Genomic DNA, 23,673 nt, shown 5'->3' with positions numbered 1-23,673 from the left:
CCAATGAAAATATTTAGTTTTGGCAGAGACAAGGCCACCTACGAGGCTTTCCACTTCCCTTTTTTCTCCTCGTTCTCCCTCTCCCAACCCCCCTGCAGCCATTAATTTACTAGCAGCAGCTGTGATTGTCTGAGATATGCAGAGAAGCATAAGAAGACCATCCTGTGCCTCATGCCAATGCTGTTAGTTCAGGAATTTTACGGGATTAATTTTTAAGATTTTCCTCCTGTTGTATGAAAGGCTGGAATTGAAAAAAAAAGAACTTAAGAGGATTTTCATGCAGTGTGTTTGTTATTCATTTTGTTGTTGCCACAGCACGTGGGATTTGTGTGCATTTAAGATATCAACTTAAATATGTTCCCTTCACTTCATTACTTGTGTTTGCCAGCTGATGGGATGCCAAGGTGAAGTAACTGAATCAAAGAAGACTTAAAGTAAATACCATTTAGAATACGGGGCAAACAATGTAATAACTAGTGAGGTGGCTCGAGAAGGGGGAGAGGAGAGGAGGAAAAGGGGTATCATGTGCCATTTTAATAGAGGGTGCCTCTCCAAAAGGCTAATGAGAGGAGAAACCAGCTGTCCTGACAAAAATCATCTCAAATGTTGCCAGAGACTTCTGTTGTCATCAGTCCCTTCTTTCAAAGGACTGCTGCACTCAGGTTTTATTTGGCGATGTCTTTTACTGTGTTCTGAAAGGCATTCCAATCATTAGTTATCCTTAGGAGGATAACTACAAATAAACTACTGCATTGTGCCATAGATTGTTTTTGTCCCATTTGCACTGTTTCTTTACAAGATAGACCTTATCAGTGTACGCCCAATAGATTTTGCCTTTCATCTTCTCATTCTCAGATTTTTTCTTTACAGGTACCAAGAAAGTAAAGACTAAAAACTAGACGCTTGGGGCGTAAGCACTGGCTACATACTCTGTGCCCTACCTCCTTTTTTTGGAGAGCCCTGTTGAGTTAGATGATGTGTTAGTCACACAGTAGAGCTCTGCCCAAGGGGCAAGCATGTGACGTTACCTTCACTGATTTCTAGTTGGGAAGGTAAAATCTACTATTACACCTATCTAAAATTTCACTTGTCACATGTCAAGGAGACTGACAGTGGTCAGTAGCTAATGTTTTAGAGAAAGGAATGAAACATCCTGTCCTTGAAAATAATGAAATAACTTGGATCTTGAACAACTGACTTCTATCGGGAACTCTCACTACCCGCACTTAAGGCACTTCAAGGTTAGGGTCACTTATTTTCAATCTTTTAAACAACAAAACAATATTTTGTCTAGGGAACACACTAGTATGGAGAATTCAGAAAAACTATCTCTCTATACCTCTCTCTCCTCCATCCAGATTTTGGAAATGAGAATATTTATTAACAGTGGCAAACTGGAAAAGATATGGCCCAGCGAAGGGGAAAAGTCATTGTCACTCCTTGCGAAAATCTTTTTCTAACAGCTTCAAAACTCGTGGACCTGCCGAGGCAGCCTTCCTTTGAAAGGAAAGGAATGGGTGCTTCTGGTATCAGATACATGTCAGGTAAAGCATGAAGAGCCAATGGCTGAGTTTCCTCATGCAAAGGCCTGATTTCAAAACGGCTCACTCGGTGTCCTCCAAGCCTTGCTGCCTTCCGCTTAGCTGCCCATAATAATGGATTTAGCCTCAAAATGACATCAGGAAACCAAGACCTCTGACCCCCATTTTACAGGTAGGGGACAGCACGGAGGCTCAGAGCAGGGAGGAGATGGATGCAGATCTCCCAAGTGCTTAGCCGCGGTCTCGACCGCAAGCGAGACCCCATCCCCAAGACCCCTTTGAGTGGCACTTGTCACACGATAGCCCCAGCTGTCACCGTGCCAGCATGCCGCTGGCTGTGCCCACACAGCAGACGGCAGCTGTGCCCGTAGCACGTGCCAGCGTACCTGCCTTTCTGCCGGCAAGGGTAACGACGGCAGGGAAAACGGGGGCAGCGGGGGCTTTGGCATATGTTAGGAATCAAACCACATAACCAGCATCCCTGGAGTGTTTGCACGTTGGTTGCTAGCAAACGTTAGAGCCCCGGCAGTAACAGAGGCACAGCTGCTGTCGCCCACACTACTTAGAGTAATGTAGGACATGATACAATCACACCTTTGCTCTTCTCTGAGGCTTTTGGTCACCGCTCTTGAGTCACAGCCCGGGCGCACTGGACAAGATGTTAGGAGACCTGAAAGCACATGGCTTGAGACGGGTCATTCCACTTCTGTGCCTCCATTTCTCAAGGTTTTACAGCCCTAATAATTATTCCTACCTTATCATTGAATCTTTTTGTTCTCCTGTTTACAGTACAGCTTACAAGGATGCTGTGTACCGCTCTCAGGTAGTTTTACTTTTTTAACCTCTATTGTTTACAAAACCCCACTTAAAAGGCTGAAAATAAAATTTCTCTATTGATTTCTTTTCTTTTTCCATTTGGCGAACATTGATTTTTTTTTCCTTGTGTTTTTAATGGAGCTTGAAATTAACATGAATCTGTTTGTTCAGATCCCTGTTTGAATTAGTGCAGTTTTAGTAATAAAGTTAGGTAGCTGTTACCTTGGAAACAGAGCTCTGTTTTAGCAAACACTTTAACAAACATTAGGGCCTATACAAACAGAAGTAGTAACACCAAATTCCTCGATAAGAGGCTGGTGGGTGTTGGTATCAGCCAGTACCTTCAGCCCAGAACAGGCTGCCTGCCTGATGGCGATCTCGTATAAAAAGTGCGTTACCTTGGGGGCTTTGGCTGTTTCACAATGTGCAAGTTTTTGCAAGTGCTTCTTTTTTCCCTTTTCATCCAGTAGTGCCATGTTGTCAGTCAGCATTAAGGATTCGCTGCTTTTCACTGTCCCTTAATTGCCAAGCTAATCTGAGCTGCTTGGCGTAGCTGTGTGATCCTGTAAAGGTGCAGGCGTACTGTGTGTACCTCTGATTCCACAGCAGTGTCATAGCCAAGGTACTGGGCACGATTGTCACGGCAAGATGGCCACAGGGAGCTGACGATTAGTTGCAGGGATACACTGCACTGCTGCAAATATGCAGGTTTGAACAGTAACCCACATACTCGGAAATGTATTAGGCCTTATCTTCTGCAGAGGTGCAAGGAGAGAGCCTCGAGACAAAAATACTGAAATGTATGCGACAGTTCGGAGAGCGGTGGTACAAACACAGAGGCAGAATATATCCCGCAGCCGAAACTGGAAAGCGGTTGTCCATACACAACAACTTCACCGGACAGAACAAGAGGCAGAACAGACTGAACCAGCTGTGTTAAGCTAGATCACCTGAAAATTGTTATTTATACTGGTTAGATAAGGTTCATTTTTCTCAATTTCTTTAGTTTCCAGTGACACCTAACTGGTGCACCCGGATAGGACCACTCCCCCTCTTTCTCCCCCCGAAAGAGAAAGCATTTAACAAAGACCAAAAAACCTCAGGAACAGCAGAATTGTTTCAACTCCTCCTTGAGAGGTATGATTCATGTACACCTGACTTTCTTTGACCACGAGGCTAAAGGTGTCTCAGCCATGCTTGCTCAGATTCCAATTAAAAATAAATAAAAATAAAATGCTGAAAGAGAGATGACATGCTGTTCTGCTGAGGTTTGGTGTTTTTATGATTGTTTCTGGCTTCCAGTACCACCTTCAAAAAACAAAACTTGTAGCTTTGCAAAACACCAACTGGCTGGTTACTTATTTAGCTACACGTGTCTTGCGGACAGGCAGCAGAACAATGAAGAAGGAAGGATAACGCTCAGTGTAACCTCAGCATTAACGCATACAGCGTAACAGATGAGTAGCCACCGCATTTGAAGAGCAGTTCATGAAGCAAAGTAGAAATGATGTGTGCGCAGGATATAATTACAGCAGTAATGTAATAACATTCCATGTTAGATTATTAGGGGTCTATTCTGCCCTTGACATGCCTACATAACTCCCATTAATGTTAATTGAGGTTACGCACGTGAATCAGCAGCTGAGCAAATCACTAAATTAATTACATGTAAAGTACCTGTTTCATTTTTTTAAATCCACTGATACATTTGGCCAGTGCAAACGCTTATAGTCCAGGAACGAACTACCACAGCGTGGAGGAGAAGGGATGTGGAAAAGACTGCGCGGATTTATAAACCCCATTAAACAAAATTAAGTTTTGACAAATAGGTAAGGGGTAGTGGGAATATTAATTCCTGGCCAGGGCTTCCTGTACATTCTTCAGAAACCCTGGGGCTCTGTTTGAATAAGCTAGGAGAGACTCTTGCTTTTCTGTAGCACCTCCTGCAGAGGAGGTTATCTGGAGCTTTTGTAAACAAAGGTGTTAAATACCGGCTCTGCAGGCAAAGGCAGCACCTATTGTGAGTGCAGCCAGAAGAGCAACGACAGGCTCGGATAAGGCATACAGCTACTATTTTTTTCCTGCTTGGCAATCGCAACCCCCACTTTCCGTTCAGGAACGCTTTGATCAAGCAGATGTGATGACAAGGATCAGTGTGATGACAAAGTCTTTGCATATGGTGGGAGAAGTTTGGGCTTGAAATTCAAAGCGTGTGTTTCACTGAAGGCTCTCGTTCTGCGAACGCTTATCCCGGAGTTTGAAGGGTGGAGATTGTTATACAAGAAACTAAATCAACCTTCTCTCACTCTTTCTTTGTTTCATTTTTGGTTTAAGCAGCAGGAGCTCTTGAGCTTTCAGTACTCCCGAGCTGCTAAAACTGGGTGCAAAGAACAGAAAGTGCTTCCTGGAGAAAGGAGGGGGACGGTAAATACCCTCCATCATCTGTACCGCTAATATTGCCTCCTTCTGATGCTATAATTAGAGCAGAGCTGGGCTGTCAGCCTTTTCCACAGCAGGAACCCCCTGGAATCCCCTTCTCAGCTGGGCAGGATCTGGAAGGGATTCCCCCACCCGTTTAGCAACCTGAGAAGGCCCGGATGGTCATAAAACCCTGGCACCTGTTTGTGATCCCCCACTGGGAGGGGGGACAACTGCCCCACATTCAGACTTCCTGAAATAGAGCAATATCCATGATACAACCATCAGAGCCCCCCTCGCTACAGATTAGAAAGGACGCCTGGGCTTTTAAACCTTTATTTTGCATGGAGTAAACAGCCTCTCTGGTTTCCTCTGGACCTCTCCAAAAGAGCAGCTTCTGGGGTGGCTTTAGTTACAGTGAGCTGCTCCTCTGCCCCCACAGAGAGCTTGTGGCCGTGTGGCTCCCCGTGTGTGCCTGGTGGCACCGGAGCATGTTAGACATGCTTAGCCATGTAAAGAGGCTTCCAAGAGTTATGCTTACAGGCTCAGCGCCTGCCTGACAGGCAAAGGGGAACCTAAATTTCACCTCAAGACAGTGTGGACACAGCTGCCGAAGTAAAGTGAAGCTAACCCTGGTCAGCTGCACTGCAGATGGGGTTGCCAATTTAATTATCAGTAGCATTACTTTCTGTAATTCTTAATAGATATTTATACCCATTTATTTGTAATAATTTTCACTTAGGAGTCCCTTGTCATCACTGAGGGTATAAAGAGGGCCAACTGGAGGCATAAGCAAGCTGAGCAGTTGCCCAGGCTGGCAGAGAAAGGAGAGAAGGTAAAATTGCAGCTTTCGGTGAGATCTCACCGCAGCGGCCACGGCATCATCCCTGGCCTGCACTGGTTCAGTGGCAATGGCATAGCTATTCCCACAGGTCCTATCCTTCTCGAAGAATAACAAGCAGTGATGGCTCTGCTGCCTTGGTGTCTGGCTTACCACTGTCTCCCTCCCTCACAGATTAAGACAGACAGCCCACACAGAAATTATGCGTCCCAGTGGCAGGGAAACGAAGGTGGGATAGATTAAATGTGTCTAGAGACAGACCATGTTTCTTCCTCCCCTCTCCCTGCTCTCTGGCATGTGTCTCAATGTTGTCTTGTGGAACCCCATCAGCAGGACCACAGCAGCCAACTGCGGGGCTGGGGAACCTTTGCTCAATGCCTCAAAATGCTCAAGAGAGATGGTGCTTAAATAAATTGCTCTGCTGCAGCAAAGGAACCCCAGCGCAGGTGAGATGGTCTCCTTCACCTTCCGTGCACCCTGGACTGCGCACACTGCTGAGAAACTGGAAGTTGTGATGGAGAAAGGACTGGCCTCTGCCTCAGAAAGCTAAAAAGCTACCACCTAAAAAAAGATGAGAGTACAGAGAATAGATATTCAGATGCCAAATAAGAATTTTGATGCTTAACTTCAGACATTCATGTTTAACAATATAGACATATGTATTTGCTTGAGAAAAAAAATTACTTGTTCATCCCTTGATTTTATTCAGTTCAGTCTACAGAGGCATCTGAAAAGCATTCAAGGTTATGGAATTGGTAGTTTAAGAAAGAAAGGTGGACCTTGTGGACATAGGACTGGCTTTCCTCCTATATCTAACGTAAGTGTTTGGCTCAAAATCTCAGTTGCTGCCCACTTCTATTTAAAAATGGAATTATAAAACAAAGAGAAAACAGCACGTGAAAATGCTCACCAGCAGGTTTCATAATGTTTTTAAAAGGACAGATATCTTACTGTCCTCATTTCAGAAAGGAGGGGACTGGCGCTCACAGGAGAAGCTGTGAGTAGTCAGGCAGCCACCAAATGGCAGATCCATTTAAATGAGCTCCTGTCCCATATCGTATTGTGCAAGTTTCATTACCTGATGTGTGCGTGGATCCTATTCCCATAACAGGTCAGATTCAGAGATATCAGAAAACCTAACGCACCTCTAGAATGACTTTTATGTCTCCAGCACATAGTGCCTTTCTAAGACATCGCCTACGCATACAGGCTCAGTGTAAGTATACAAGGCCTAATGATTAAATATCCCTGTATCAAACATCCAGTAGTTGGAAATTTTACTCTGCAGTTCCACAAATATCGATTACTTGACCTGAACTCTTCTGCACTTTATGACATATTAGAAATCACACCTTACTACGGCCTCTCCTTTTGCATTACAGATTGCACTTCAGCCTAAATATTCAACTCCAGTTTGTTTTGCTTAATAAAGTTCTGGGCACATCTGTGTTGGGAGAGAAATCATAAGTAACATGAATAGAAGGCAGGTCAGGCGCTGCAAATACAGCCAGCCAAATCAATTGATGATATCGATGATACTAAAGTTTCGATGGTGGCACACAGAATTGGGCTATGCCTCCCTCACACCCTGTGGGGTTGGTTATGGAGGCTGCCACTGAAGCTAGTGGAGACTTTCCACGTGACTAAGCTTCCACCTCTGAGTGTAAGAATTGCAAGATACAGCCCATAACCAGCACCCTATGTCACAAAGGGGAATCTTTTCCACTATGTTTTTTCTTCGCTGAATTTTAAGGCTGTCTTGCTAAAGCCCTATTTTTGGTCTTTTTTTTGGGTGCTCCACGGGCAGTTCCCCATCCTCCCCGCAGTTAATCTCCCACCCGCCCCTGACCAACGCAAGCGGCCTGACTCGGCGCTGCCCATCAGTTAGGCCACTAATCCTGGGTCGTGGAGGTCCACGGCCAGAGCAGCGTGCAAGCCCTGGCGTGCCTCGTCCCCGTCCCCATCCCCATCCTCACCCCGGGGCCAGCCAGCCCTGAGGCCCCAAGGCCCTCAGCGAGGCACCCCGGGCCCTGGCTCCCGCGGCCCTCAGCGAGGCACCCCGGGCCCTGGCTCCCGCTTGCCCACGGCAGCGCAGCGTGTGGCAGGGGCCAACGCGGCGGCCGGGAGCACCGTAAGGGGACCAGCGGGCACCCTTGGGTGCGGCGGCTGCCCCACAGAGCCCCAGGGTGCAGCCCCCACCGGGCAGCCAGCACCGGCAACCCAAGAAACGCAGCTTTCACCGGAAGCCAGCATCACTGTATCTTGCTCCTCGCAGCACTTTGTTCCTCGCTCATCCCAAATTAAATATAAACCCGAGCAGCAGGTGTTGCCCTAGATATGTAGGAGAGGGAGGAGGAAAAGAGAAATAAAGGGAAGACAAGAGGGAAAATAAGGAAAAAATAAACAAACCCCCCCCCCCCCAAACACCAGCCTTGCGCTATACACCTCTTCTGCTGACAGCCCTAAGGAAAACCGCGCTGCCTCCCAGCCGAGCCCCCCGCCGCGATGAAAGGTCGGGCGGGGAAGGGCGGCGGGGCGCAGGCTCCGGCGCGGGTCCTGCGGGCCGGCAGCGCCACCGAGCCGCGCTCTCCCAGCGCCAGATGCCGGGGGCTGCGCGTAGCGGCAGAGCCGGAGATAACCCGCGGGAACACAGCCGCGGCCCGCCGGCCCGCCCCGCCGCGGAGGCGGCCTCCCCGCCCCGCTGCCTGAGGCGCGGCCGCCACCTGCCGTCCCGCCGCCGCGCTGCAGCGGGCCCGCGCCGAGCCGGCGGGGAAGGGCGGCAGGCGCGGCGGCCTCGGCCGGGTTGTGAGCTGAGGGAAATGCGGTGAAGGAAGCCTGTCTGTGAAGGGAAGCCGGGCTTGCTGGAGCAGCTGGACGGCCGCGGCCACCGCCACCTTCCGCCGCCCCTAGCATCGGCCCTCGCTCAGCGCGGGGCCCGCTCGCCCGACAGAGCCGAGGGGACAAGGCCCACACAGGCCTCCCAGAATCGCTCCGGCGTTGTGGAGGGTGCTGCTGGCGGGGCACCCGGTGGCCTCCTCCCTCTGGCTCCGTGAAAGGACCAGCCGGTTGAAGCAAAGCAAAATTTAGCTCTGACGCTGTCAGCCCCCGACTGATTTCAGGCGTAAATTAAGGCAGAATCTGGCTACAAGCGAGTGTAAATCTCCTGGGTGCCTTTGAGCGAGAAAAGCCTGAAACGCTGCAAACGGCACCAATGATCGGTCGGGAGTAGCTGGAGCTGGCCAGTGGAATAGGCCAGGAACAGGGCAAACTGCACCACTTTCTGCTATTCTTTCCCCTTTCCTTTGCTTTTTATGTGCTAATAATACTCACTTTGCAGACAGGTCCCAGGCTGATGTAAACCACACCACATCATCGTAATATCCCCTCACATCCTCTCTCTTAAACGCTGTGGCCGCAGACTGCTGGCTGCCATTCCCAAGCAGACATCAGGCCACTTCAGGTAGGGATTTATTTCTTCACTGTTTTGGGGGTAACAAATGGATGACAGACAAGTAATTATTGCCACTGCAATCAAAGGGTAGGCATAGGTTATGAGTGAGTAACTGCTGAGCTGGAGCACGGTCAGAGGCAAGACCAGGAGAGAAGTTTCTCTCCCTCGTGATCCTTCTTCGGTAACAAGATGTAAATGCTATTGCCTCTCACTGCTTTGCTCACACGTACAGCAGCCAGGATACAGTCCTGGGGGTTTTAGAGAAAGGAAATAAGGCTAGAGAGGATGCTGACTCAGTTAGAAAATATTTATTCCTCTGTACCTGTATTGATTACCTTTAGGTATGAATAGCAATGGCATTCTTATCCTCCAAATGTTCGTTCTAGTCAATAATAAAATTAATTTGTATACGAACAAATCCACAGCTATCCAAGAGGGAAATGAGCTCAGTATACAATAGAGGGGAGAGTTTTGGCAAAAGGGAGAGTGTAGAAAGAAGCCTGCTTACAAGAATTATTGATAAAAGAATTATATGTTTATAGAATCCAATTCTGTATCTTGAAGCGTTTTATACGCTCAGTCCTCAGCGATAACTGCAACCATTTCAATAATTGCTGTTTGCTGAAGAAAATTGATTTTAAAATCTCCCTGATTCATTTACAAATTACTATTATTTTTTGTACTAAAGTAGCACTCCAGAGTCTGTAGCACAGATTAGGGCTCTCTGGGGTAGGTGCTGTGTAAACTCATAATACAGGAGTGTTGTCCCTTCGAACCATCACCTTGGAACTGGCTTTCTAAACCACACAGCTCAACAAGATCCATGGGTATGTATTTGTGCGTGTGGTATTGTATGACTGCACTAAAGCTGACACCTGACATAAAAGCATTTATTTATGAGAGCCTACACAGGTTCCCAAGCACTGAAAGGTGCCTTAAAAAAGCTAGCATCCACACATACAAGTCTCTAACTCATGCAAAACCCTAATCCAGCTGGTGTTGCAGCCACCGTGGACTCTGAACTCCTTACAGGTGCAGAGGAGCTGGAGGAATGGCGGAGCACCATTCACAGGCACTTTCGGTCTCTGCCTGTGCCAACCCAAAGCTGAGGGCAAAGAGGACAACACAGGACGTTTGCAGAGGTGTGATAGGATGCAAATACCTTACCTCACTGAATTTGAGAAACAGGCTTGCATGGCAAATGCTCGCTCCAGTTCTGCTCAGGCGGTGCAGTGAAACAGGCCCCTTCCCTCCCTGCGGGGAAGATTTGCTGGGTGACGTGTTAGCCTCAGTGCTGGGGCTGTAGGGGGGAGGAAAAACTAAAGAGCAAATGGCCCAAGAGGTACAAGGAAAAATGCATTGGGGCGCTCACAATCCAAAAAAAATGCCACCATATGTAAATAGGCAAGTTAGACACAAAAGAGGTAGGAAAAAAGTATTATTCTCCTCATGCTGTGGTATATGGTGAACTGCCAATATGGGAAAACAAGACATTAAGAACCAGTATTACCCAGGAAACGTGTGACAGGAGCAGGAAATGATCCCCATTGCAGTGTCCGAATAACAAGGTTTACCTTCATCTTAACCTTAGTGTTAACTAATGGGCAAAATGAACGAAACTGCATTTTAAGGTCAAGTGATGCTTTGCCATGGACTGTACCCACAGGGGGGAGCAAATGAGTGTTTTGAGCAATGCAAAGCACAAAGTAGAAACAAGTGACGTGGGGGAAATCCGTCCTCGGACAAAGGGCTGTGCTGAGCCAATGTGTCTTAAGTTGAAACTTAGGGGACACGTGGGATCTGGAGCACCGGCCTGGAGGTGCACTGTATCCCCCACATACACAACCACAGCAGAAGCTGGGGAATACGCACAAAGAATGCACAAAAAAGACAAGGAAGGTAGCCATGATCTGGATGCACCAGGATATCTGCATTGTTTGTCCATCTATCTCCAAAACATGTGAAGGGCAAGTCTCAAGTGAAACAGATGGGCAACCGTGGCAAAAGCTATTCTTGACTCTGATCCAAAGCCCACAGCAATCAAGGGAAGTCCTCCTCGACGGCAAACCTCATGCAGTACCCACAGCTTCAGTGAATATGGTCAGTCTGTAACAAGGGAATATCAAAGATACACAGAGGAAAGGGTGTCTTAACAGCACCCTGACGAGCATTTAATCGTTATGAAAAATAACCGATAGCATACTTCTCTCTGCTGGATGCAGTAAAACAATTTAATGGCCAAATATCCAGTCATAATGTTACCAGCTTTCATGGTATATGTTGAATTTTTTCAAGCCTCAGCTTCTGGAAGAGTTCTGTGATTATGTGAAGAGCCCACTTTTATTCTGGTTTTGTTTTTATTTTTACTTTAGTTTCTATTCTCCATGTAGCTGTAGAGAAAAGCTCAGAAGCCATGAACACTGAAGGGCCAAACTCAAATTCAAATCAAATGTATAATATATACATACATACGTATGTATATACACACATACACGTGTGTGTGGGTGTAAATATTATAACCCCACTTCATGGTTTGACATAGGATTTTTTAGAACCTGAGGGCTTGGCAATACTGTGATCATCAATGGCCGGGCATGGCCTTTGGGGAGAAAAACATATGGTCACATCGCTGAACACTAAGGTACCACCAGTCACCAAAGTGACAGTGCTAAATTCTTGGCTGCTCGAAACTGGCATAGTTCCACCATGTTACATAAATCAGCAGCTGGGTCATGAACTAAAACCTGAAGTCAGGGAAAATACAAAATTCTGGGAATACAGACATTTCAGCTTGCTTCACACCCCCCATCTTTTGTTAAACTTTTTTTTTTTTTGGCGTTTGCACAGAAAACATGCCAGTGTGTCTTTTGCAGCACTCTGAGGAAGAAAATTCAAGCTGCTCTGCCTGATATTAAAAGATGTGGCATTTGGTAATATTTGGATGCAACCCAATTGCTAAACTGCTGAACCGCAGTTTGTAACGCAAGCACAGCTTGAAGGGAAAGCAGCAAAACACAGATTAAAATGAAATTTATCAACAGGAATAAAAGAACATGTGAGCAGAAAGCAGCAGGAGGAATATCCAGTGTCTGAGAAGGGAGAGAAGTGTACCAAGCATATTAACGGTGGTATTAGTGATTTAAACACAACCACGTAATGAACCTGAGCTCTAGCGTCATAATAAATTGGAGTGGAAGAACAAGCTTTGGAGTGAGTGAGTGGAAGCACAGCATGTGGCCAAATGTGTGATGGCATGTGAAATGAGAGTGACCCCACCTGGAATATGTTAGATGCTAAAGACCAATGCCTTCTGCTTACTCAAATGATGAAATGGAAGTTGCAATATAAGATCAATACACGTTAGAAGAAACAGATTCTTATGCTATCAAAAAGATCACGGTCTGGTCATCAAAGACTCAGTTGTGTAACCTCCAAGTATTTAGCCTTTGAACAAGTGTTACACACATTCAAGTGTTAATAATTAAGGGTGGGATATCAACCTTAAGCTTTGAATTTTCCCAGATATTGTCACTTTAAATCTGACTCTTGGCATCACTATACCATGGTTTTGGTTTTAAAAGGAATGATGAGGTCCTAGGAATATCACATCAGCCCTCCTAATGAAAGAGCCACAGAAAATAGGGCTGGAAGGGACCTTGCGAGGTCATCTAGTCCAGCCCTCTGCCCTAAGGCAGGATCAATTATACCCAAATCATTCCTGACAGATGTTTGTCTAACCTGTTCTTAAAAACGTCTGGCAATGAAGATTCCACAACCTCCCCAGGCAATCTGTTTCAGTACTTCACTACTGTTACAGCTAGAAAGCCTGTCCTAATGTCTTCCTTAAATCTCCTTTGCTGCAATTTAAATCCATTAGTTCTTTTTGTATTCCCAGTGGACACAGAGAACAATTTATTACTTTCCTCTTTGCAGCAAGCTTTACATATCTGAAGACTGGTATCACATTCTTATTCCCTCCCCTGCATCTCCCTTCTCTAGATGTATAAACCCCCTTCTTTCAATCTGTCCTCACAGGTCATGTTTTCTAGACTTCTGATCAATAGCACTACTTTCTGCTGGACTTTCCAATTGGTCTACATTTTTCTTTTTTGAAGTATAGTGCACAAAAGTAGACGCATTACTCCAGCTAAGGTCTGAAGCAGAGAATAAGTAGGGTAGGATTACTTCACACTTCTTCTCCATGACACATTATTTATAGAGCCGAAATTGCATTAGCTTTCCTCACACCGTGGCCTATGTTCAGTTTTTAATTCACGGCAGTCACAGATCCTTCCTGCAGAATGACCACTGAGTCAGTTGCTGCCATCATTTATGTATGTTGTTGGCTATAGGAATTCAGTGGCAAGATCCTGGAGTGTCCGACACTTCACTTCCTTGAATTTAAACCTATTCACCTCAGACTACCTTGTTCAGGTTTAGTAAGGAGCTCACATATCTATCAGTATCATTTTATTGAGAGCAATGGAGTAACATCAGAAAATAACTTAGCCCAAGCTGCCCATCCAGCATAGAGGAATTCAGCAATGGTTCTTCCCATTAATACCATGTTTAGCATATTCAGTCTGCAATAATCTGAAACACAATGATTTCTTTTTAGAGGAGTTGGAGAAGTTTAAAATACAGAAAATTAAGCACTGAATATTATAGCTTAGAGGTATACCGATATGATGAAAGGTCTCCAAACTATCTGTATCCTGATGGGTATAATGCCCAGTGAGGGGAGGGCTCTTTCAAGCACCAATTATACCCAAAATAGGATGAAATGGGAACTGTGTCTTATCAGCTCCGCCTTGGCTAGTTGTCTGGAAGGAAAGTTCAATCTGTATTCATATCTGTAATGTAAGGAATTGTATCTGTCTTATATAATCTTGAAATGTGTGACGAGGAACCAGGTATTGTTTCTCTTTGTGCTCTAGAGGCAGATCCTTCTCTGTAGCAGCTGGAGCGATTTGCAGGAACAGGCTTAAGCAGAGAGAACAAGGTTCCTCACAGTAATGAGGCCTAAACAACAACCCAAAACTACACTGTGGTAAGAAAAGGGTTAACTCTTAAAGTCCCAAAGTGGTTTTTCACCTGAAATAGAATTACAAGTTACCCCCACACACACTGTTTATAAGCACATTAAGCACAATAGCAGTGGAATTTAAAAATTGCTCTGAATTTGACCTTCCTCTAATTTTGATTTTTACCAAGTCTTTGAAACAATTTGGCATGATTAAAAATTAATAGTGGAATATTAAGTAGCTCAAAGGAACAAATCTTCTAACTCCCATCAAACTCGAACGCGTAATTCCCACGGGTGCCTTTGAAAATCTCTATTTTGAATGTTGTTGTCCATTGGATAAACAGCTCAAACATCACTGGCTTTCTACACAAACATCATCCGCCTGAAATAATTTATGAAAATCATAAAATTGATTTAAGCTCTTCTCAGTGCTCCATAAATTTTATGCAGCCTTTAAATTATAAAACTGCTGCTGCTGCTGCTATGGCACTGATCAGAACAATGCTTAATCTCTTCTCTCGAGATAGTTGGCATGTCAGAGGAGAAAAGAAGAGACTCAGGCAGCTGAATTGTTTGTTTCAATTTAACAGGGCAGAATAAAACAGCCTAGATGCCAGGGCTCTGGTCCCACTGAGACTGTGTGCATCAAATTTTTATTGCCAAAATAGTTGTTCTAACCTTCCCCTGCCTTTCCTTGGTTTTAAACCAGAAAATAACTTTCATTGATTTCACAAGGACACTTTTTTTGCACACATCATCAGATTTGTGATACTTGAGATGTTCCCCTTCTAATTTATAATCAGTGTGTTCCTGTTCTCAGATACATGACAACAAAATGCTGCATCTGCCCAATTACACATTGGTGAAAAAGCTCTGCAAACCTCACTACATCCTTATCAGATAGTCTCCCTCTCAGCCCAAAGCTGTACCAGAATAAATGTAGGCTTTCTGCTTTTACTAAAATTAGACTTTTTAGGAGTGTTTGATTTTTTTTTCTCTGCCTTCTTTGGCAAAGATTAAAAACATCATTTTTGGCACTGAATCTAACACAAGGTGAAATTAAAGTCCTAGTATAAAGAAACTATGTTTGAATGGGCTCCTTTACTCTTAAATTTGGCCTAGCCACGTATTAAAGCTGCAGACTGCTTTGGCTTTATTGAGATTTTGGTTAGTGCTAGCTAACTCAGATTAAGAGCATCCTTGTTTTTCTGGTGAAGTCTCATCTGGAGTAGCCCAGTTTTCAAAGGCAAAGTGCTCAGAACATTATTAGAATCACTTTTCGGTGTTTCATCCTGGGGATCCAAAGTCAGCAGCTGCTACAGTCTTTTTCTTAGCACTGACACTTTCCAGCTCTTTCCACTCTCCTGATAACGTTTCCTAGTCTGTCATTCAGACAGTAGTCATTTTTAAGGGATGCGTTTTCAACCTTTCTATGCTCACGCTTTTCTCCCACATAACCCTGTGAGTTTCGTTCTTTCTCACATGCTATGTTTTTGCTCAGAGGTATACAAACCATCTGTGCCTCTAATACAATGTTCTTAAATAGCCTCCAGGCAGATCTCTATGGTTTTTAAGTACTTCTCTTTGCCCTTCAGCCTGCTGTTAACCATTTTCCTCATAGTTTTATAATCTGCCCTTTTAAAGTTCGTTGTCACTATGTTGTCCCTAAGGGAACAACTCTTTTATGATATCAAAACTAGAAGTGTGCAGTGATCACCGTTACCCCACGGAGGCTTGACAACACCTTTCTCTAATAACTTCTGCCTATTACAAGGTAGCTCCCTCTTGCCCATGGCCTTAATTAATCAGGCATTGCACTGAGGACTGCCACGGGAGTCAAGGAAAAGGAATCCTTTGCCATATGGATTGGAATGGCACCAAAGCCACTTTACATCTTCTGATAGAGGAAAAACTGCTTTTGCCAGCTGTTGCTTTACCTCCAACAAAAAATAAGAAGTGATAGCAGGGTAAACACTGTAGAATTCAATCTTGCATAATTTTCCTGACTGGTCCCATCCCTTTTCCCCAGGAGGAAGTTACTTCCCAGGCGCTGGCTCTGAGATTTTGTAGGTTCTCAAAATCTTGAGGAAGTCTACAGGAGGTTGCAGTCACTCACATAAAACCCTGTGGTGTTTCTCCCGTGGTTTTAACGGCTACCCTTGTGACTGCTGTCTCTGGAATGCTCTCAAGGAAATGGGGCAGAAGGGGAGGTCTACGACATGAAAAATCTCTTTGCAGATTAACACCTCACTCTAGGAATGGGAATAAAGGGATGATACTGAAAAGGCAGTTGATACACCAGCCTTTCTGTTTGCTGAATGCACAAAGGATTGATTTATGGCATCTTGCCACGGGAGAGGGCTATAGGTTATTAACCAACTTCAATGGACAAACACTTGCTGAGACTGCATATCATACCTCTTGTGCTGTACCAAAGGTAATGACTCATCTTCAGGCATGCCTGAGGTCCTTGAGAATACAACTGGCTCTACACAGCCAAGTGAAGCATTTCTCAGTTAATACACTACAGCACAAGGGAAACAATCAGCTGAAACGATGACATTGCTACTTCCTGCTTCATTATAAATCTGCAGCTTCCTAACAGGATTATATACTGAAGCACTGTAAAAAAAGACATCAAGTCCTGTAATGAAACTTAAAAAAATGTGTAATTAAAACAGCTAAATACAGGCTTCTTGTATTCAGTGTCTGAAAAACACAGCCTTTGATCCTCCAAATTGTATTTCCTGGAAAAGTGCCGGACATAAAAAACTATCAGAATACAATTCTGACTCATCCCTTCCTGTTTAGGCCAATGAAATGACCATTTGCAGTCCAACAATTTGTTTTTATTTGAGAAAAATTAACCTAATCAGACAGGCTAGAAATATAACCAAGGGTAGGAACTCCTGGACCACCTGCCCACACGTGCATTTTCTTGCTCATTCTGTCCCATGTCTTTGCATAATGCAGCATTCTTGATGATTCACCTTGATTCCTATCATTTAGAGAATGATCCTCTCTCTTCAAAACCAAGAAAGGTGACAGAGCATCTCACGTTTCCTGATGACATCCAAGCACCTTTGCAACATAAAAAGCCTCCACTATAAGCATCCATTGCTGCAATGCTACTACAGTTCACCGGGTTTGTTCTGCCTTACTGCTCAGCTAAGAAGAGTGAGAACTAAGACCACCATCAATAAATGTTTTGGAGTCTTAACGAACTGGGAAATTTCAAAGATTGTATTAATAAAAACTGTACAAGATTCCCATATTAGGTAATCCACAGCTACTTTCACCTTGCTTCTCCACAGCGCTTCTCTCACGCTTAGCTGAGCAAGCTCCACAAGAAAATAAATATATATACATTCCCCGCTACAGGAGGGGAAGAGCACTGAGGATGGGGCCAGGGAAGAGAGAAAAAAAGAAAAAGCCAGGAAAATTGTCCGTTCCAGTCCTAGCCCCATGTTCCATGGGCTCACCTTGGCTTCCCCTTTATTAGAAAGTTCTTGCGATTATTATTTTTCCATGACCCATTGCTTAAGGCAGGTGATTGCTTAAGCCAGTTTCACCTTTCTTTCTTAAATGAACAAGTAATTGTTCTCTTTAGTCACAGGTTTCATGGGGAGTTGATGGCGTGTGTAATTTTCCTGGTGTGTCACATTAAGAACACTGAGTTTTCACATGACTGCTTGACTAAAATACTTTTGTGCATCACTCACACCTCTTAATAAATATATCCAATTATTTATTGTTAAGTAAACTGGGGGTGAAATACAATGAATACAGAGGTCTCCTCCTGGTCAGAGCATTACAAATCAGTCAGAATAAAGGAAAGAAACTGGGTTTCCGTATCCACCTTTCTTTCCCCTGCTGTGTTGCCTGAAGAACAACATGCCTTTCATTATATTATTTCCAAGTAAACCCTGTTAATTTATTTGCATTCCAGACATCTGTCATGAAGTTGTAGGGCAAGCAGCATGATTAAGCAAAAGTACCGCACCCAATATTTTGAGGTAACTCTCTTTTTACTGGACTTCAGTCTCACAAGTCTTTCACTAGGAATAGTAATTTTTGTTTAAATGCAATTACTAACCAGATTCAAACAAGACCTCAATCTTATTTCGAACATGCCAAATCAGCTGCATATTTGGGAGGCCCTCTCTAATTTTAAGGTAAATCCAAATTCCCTCTGATCCTTGGCAAGCATTTATCTCCTGACAGCCATGTCTCCTAAACTGCCTCACAGCTAAAGTGAAGAGCTTTCAGGCTGTGCAAGAAAAATGTAAGCAAATATATTTTTGTGCTGACGCACAGAACCAGAAAAGTTTAAGTAAGCAGTCAACGGTTAATTCATTCTTTCAGACGAGTCTCAGCAAGTCAGAGTATTTACTCAGTTGTTGAAATATGTCCAAATATTCCTTCAGTATACTGTAATGCTACAAGATTTCTCATGGGTGTATATATATAGTTTTTAATGGATTCAAACAAGTTTGAAGTATACAAAATAAATGGAAAGATTAATCCCTGGGAACCTTTGACTCTGTATTTCTTCTTCCTATGTTTCATTTTCTTTTTATATATGCAGAATACAGACAAATTATGTATTTACAAATGTAACATGTCCTCATGGGAATAATCAGGTTGTCACACTGCACCTCTCTGGCAGTTCTAGTATCAGACCAGTGCTACAACATGACTTTAATATCCATTTATAGGTCTGGTTTTAACTTTCTGAAAGGACAACAAATCTATTCATTTTCAAAATCAGAGTAACATGCACTCACACAGTGTGAAATAGTATGCAGACTTGCATTGGTCTTATGCTGCAAGGAGGTTGCTATGTACAGAGACAGGTAGCAGTCGTAAGAGGCTTCATTATCAGGTGACAAAAAAATCCCATTTTATGCACTGAAATTTTCATTAAAGTATCTTTGGACCACTTATAGAAAACGTAATTTATTGTTTAATACCAGATTAACAAGCTAAAATGAGCTGTTTCACACAGCAACTTCAAATTTGCTCCTCAATGAAGCTTTACAGCCCAAATAATTTTGAATGTCCTGTCACGCAGCAGAAGAACTGGTTTCATTGCTTTGTACCCTCTAATTCTGCAGCAGTCTCAGGTCTTGCTTAAATATGGTTACAGAACACACCATACTTCAAAATAATTTCAAAGTCACTAGTCCCATTTCCACCACCTTGTTCTCCCCAATTCCATCAGCTCTCTGTTATTTTGAATTTCAGCACATCCTGTTACATAAATGGTACAGAAATGGTCACTTTCAGTGTATTGTACATGGGCAACTGAAAAATTTTAAAACTTTGTATCACAGCTATAACATTTCTTGACTTAATTTCCTGTTTACAATTTCCTACTTGAAGAAAACCAAAATAATGCTTTTCCACAGCTTAAAGATTAAATAATTTTTTTAAAATAAGCTGTTTGAGATCCCAAATAATTATGAACACATATGTAGCCAACTGGAACAAATATACTTCAGAAAAAAACCAGCACCAAACCACTGAGCCCATCAGTGTGATAACCAAAGCGCACAATATCCAAGGGTTTAGGCATCTTTCTTTTGCATTAGTTGATACCATGAACTACAATCAAAAATTTTATATCTTGCTAGCACAATCAATTCAAATTAATTTGATGCTTCTTACACTGCATTCACCAAAGGCAGGATTAAGACTGCATGATTTTAGCAACTGCAGGCTCACTTACTGCAAGGGCTCTGCAAAGAGCTAATCTGCCAAACCACACATGCAAAAGTTAGGGCAAACTTTTGTTAAGCTATGAGACAGGAAACTTCAGTCTCTATTCCGCAGCAATGAAGTCTCTCTCTTTTGAATGTCAAGTCAACAATAACAGGTAAAAAACACACAACTGTCAACTAAGGCCAGTAAATAGAGAGGAAATACATTTTTAGTAATGAAAGCTATTTTAAAATGTATTGATTGAAAATTTATATAAGCTGGATATGTACAGGTATATTTTGCTACACATTTGTGACCTCAAATAGCTTTTACATACATGTTTAAATTCTCTTTTAAAATAAGACATAACATACTGTTCATACAGTTCCATCTGAACTGCAAAGACTTAGCTCTTGCTAGTTTTATACTATGTTTCTCTAGTTGGACTATAGCAAGAGAAGACTCAGATACCATGCCTCAATTTCTAGGAAAACACTCAATCTTACTCAGATCTCTAGAAGTGTAAGTAAAATATAAAAAAATACAGCTCCTAATCATCATTTTCCTCATCATCAAATGAGAGAAGACTGCTATTTTTTATTTGCTTAGCTGTACTCTGAGGAGTAGTTGCTTCTCTCTTAGTTTTCTTTGCCTCTTTCATCTTCTTACTTGAACTTACATTGAAGTCCAAAAACTTCTCTGATGAACGTTTGGCTGGTTTTCTGAACAGAATTTTTCCATCAGCAGGTTCTGGTTCACCATCTATAACAAACAGAGTAAAATCAGAACTCATCTGCACATGTTCACACACACATACAGACCTTCACTATTATCTTTTATTTTTCCCCAGAACCAAGATCAGCGAGACCTCTGACAGAATACAACAATCATGAAAATGTATTTTTTTGGCCACAAAGTCTGTATCGATGAACGTCCTTCGTGCACACGCATCTGCTCCATGGAAACCAGCCCCTGAAGACAGTTCTCCTGCAGTTCCTATTAGAAATGGGTTCTCACTAACCAGAGCTTTAACTTAGAAGAGACTGTGAGCAGTAGAGCTTTTCCCACACAATCCAGCCGCATCCACTTATCAAAATGGAGACGACAACTTTATAGGATCCTCTAATTCCACTTCACTAGTTGTAAAATCCATAACAACAAATGCGCTTATGTCGGAATTATGATATATCTTTAAAGAACAAAATGGCACATATACAAGACAAAGCTTTTCTTTTTCTTTTAACATACTCTGTCCACCTGAGACAGCTAAAAAGATTACACGGTCATAAACCTGCCTTTTATTTTCATATGGGATGAAAGTTTTAGGGTTTCTTTGTATTTGTAAAATCACCAAACTATTCTTACTGACTAATTCTGCTCCTGTGCATGTACTAGAGCAAATAACAATTTTAAAAACAAGAGAAGTCCCTTCCAGGATTATCAGGCAGAGGAGGAAAGCTACTGCACAAGTAACAGGTAATATTTCTGGAAAAAATCCCCTGTAATTGTAAAGTCATGAATCAGACACAAAGGCTCATGCTGCAGTAGTGTGCAATTTTTGTAATGTATATGTGACAGGATGTTAAAGAACCATAGGTTTATTTTTCCTAAAGTACTTTTGTGAAATTCATTATTCAACAGAAATTTCCTAACAATATGCATGTGTTTGACAAGATTATGTGCTATTTAATTATAACCAATAAATATCTTTTGTCTTTATCACAAATTCTTTCCTCAATTCATAAGCATTATGGCAGAAGACTTAACATTTCAGTGTTATCATGCACAGCGCTGGCTGAAACACTTTTCAGTGCATACTCCAAACAATACAACTATTATATCTGGTGTCTTAAGGGTTGTGTGGTACAAATTAAGATCATCAACCTCATTAGGAAACTTCACTTATAATTCCTTAAGTTTCGCAGACCCTTTTTAAGAAGAAATCTAGCTTAAAAAACTAAGCACCAATTCTGTCAATGACTTCTACAGAATGCACACTTCTGCAGTAGTTTATGAGAGGAGACTACTATGCAGAAAATAACTAACCAGGTTTTGGGAAAATATTTCAGTACTGGTGCATTACAAAAGCATGACAGTTAAAAGGCAATACCAGCAATAGTAAACTGTAGATATGATAAGCATACTTGTCAATGGATCCGTTCTGAATTCTGCATGGAAAGCTTAGGTGTTTAGATGATGTACATAGGATACAGAAGTTTAGGAAGTGCCTATGGTAAATTCTGGCAGAGAAAAATAACTATTTCTGAAAACATATCACACCCAACCAATCAAAATACACTATGTACCATTTTTCTCAGAAGTTGGATTAAAAATTCAAAATATTTTTCCACATAACTGCCTCCATTGTGGGGCTCTGAAGTTAAATATAAAATAATTCCCCTTACTAATTGTTGGTTAACTACAATGTTTATTTGGAAACCCAGATCTAACTTAAATAAGATCTGAGGCACATGATATAAGCCAAATTCTGGGGGGAAAAAAAAAAGCATCTATAAGAAAAATTTCATTTATAAGCAGACCCAACTGTGTATATACTTGAGCCAGTCAGCACACAGACTGTATACAGTACCAGTACAGCTGTGGAAACAGGACTTCAAAGCAACCAGCTACTGCATAAGCATGAGGAGCATCAAAAAATCTCACTGGACACTCTTTTAAAGAGCAATTACTACATTTTCTTAGAATGGTAAATTGAAAAACCAAACCTCTAAAAACCTAACAAAAGCATATCCGCAAAATAAATCAGATAAACAACTACGTACTCATACTCCATGTAAAAATGGAAGTCAGAAATTTCAATTTTACCCCCATGTCTCCCGCTACCCACGTTGTGAACTGCACAAAATCATTTCATCTTGTCTACCAGATGGAGAAACTGATAGGTATCTTTGCAATATGAATTTAAACTCTTAATAAGCAAAGTGCATAAATAGAGCAAAGGTCAAAACCTCCACCAAAATGGCAACTACCTTAGCTCTGACCTCCAGGGCCTCAACACTATTTGCAGATCATTCTGCAACAAAGGGAAAGGTTTTAGCTCTTGGCATGGTTAAACACTGTCAAAATTTCATTATATGCTCAAGAACATTCCTTTCAGCAGGAAGCCCAGGCCAACTTCAGAGAGCTATGATGTGTTGGCAGTGCTTGACAAAGAATGAAGCAGATGAAGAAACACAGCAGGCCTAGCCTTACCTAAGCAACTTGTGCAAAGAGGGAGAACAGACAGACTATGCTTTTTGAAAGAATTTCATGTAGCAGCTCAAGAAATTTGTGTTGATTTGTTAAGATTGTCTTTTCCAGCTGGTAAAAGCTTCACCGCATCCTTTCTAATTTTACCAGACTCTTATGTGTCAGCTGTCTTTTTTGTTTTTATCAATGACTCCAAAAACTGACTTGTACTGAGCAATGCAAAGAAGAGACTGAAGAAACAATCTCAGTGTTGGTAGTTTTTAAAACAGAGCCCCGATGAAAGACTGTATCAGTATTACAAATTATGGAAAGCAGGATTTCTGATAAACACACTGAAACACCCAAAGTAAAATAAAACCAACATAAAAGCATTACAGGAGAAATAATAAAATCCACTTCTGATAAGAGAGTCAAAAAACTACACTAGCAGTTCAAATTCTGCCTGGTCATAGCCTCATTGCTGCTTTTACCTGGATTACAAACATTTACACTGGTTGAGTAGGAGGGGCACAATCAAACATTGAGCTGAAAACTCAGCTTAAACCATCAATTTAAGAAGCCACAAATGCAGAAATTTTTTTCTGCTCTTTAATTGCAAGTTAGGTATTACAAGAGAAGTAGAAATGAGGGTCTGAAAAAGAAACACTGCTCTTCAGTTGACTGTATT

General features: G+C 42.6%; 1 protein-coding gene across 9 annotated transcripts in view; it reads right to left on the bottom strand.

Moving 5' to 3' along the window:
* KIAA1143 (KIAA1143 ortholog) overlaps positions 1 to 23,673 on the bottom strand; it is a 62,747-nt gene that overhangs the window by 33,070 nt on the left and 6,004 nt on the right. For 2 of the 9 annotated variants that reach the window (XM_075493354.1, XM_075493357.1), the window contains exon 3: positions 20,476 to 20,558. In XM_075493354.1, coding sequence (XP_075349469.1) covers positions 20,476 to 20,558 — 83 coding nt within the window. Of the gene's footprint in view, positions 1 to 6,147; positions 6,178 to 7,700; positions 7,948 to 10,234; positions 10,368 to 11,153; positions 11,174 to 13,526; positions 13,661 to 16,511; positions 16,582 to 17,314; positions 20,559 to 23,673 lie in introns of those variants that run through there. The other 7 variants (XR_012774262.1, XM_075493351.1, XM_075493349.1 and 4 more) reach the window with 7 other exon arrangements.

This window comes from Mycteria americana, chromosome 2 (assembly GCF_035582795.1).
Source record: "Mycteria americana isolate JAX WOST 10 ecotype Jacksonville Zoo and Gardens chromosome 2, USCA_MyAme_1.0, whole genome shotgun sequence".
NCBI lineage: Eukaryota > Metazoa > Chordata > Aves > Ciconiiformes > Ciconiidae > Mycteria > Mycteria americana.
The sequence above is the reverse complement of the archived record's forward strand: the minus strand, read 5'-3'. Positions and strand labels throughout refer to the sequence as shown.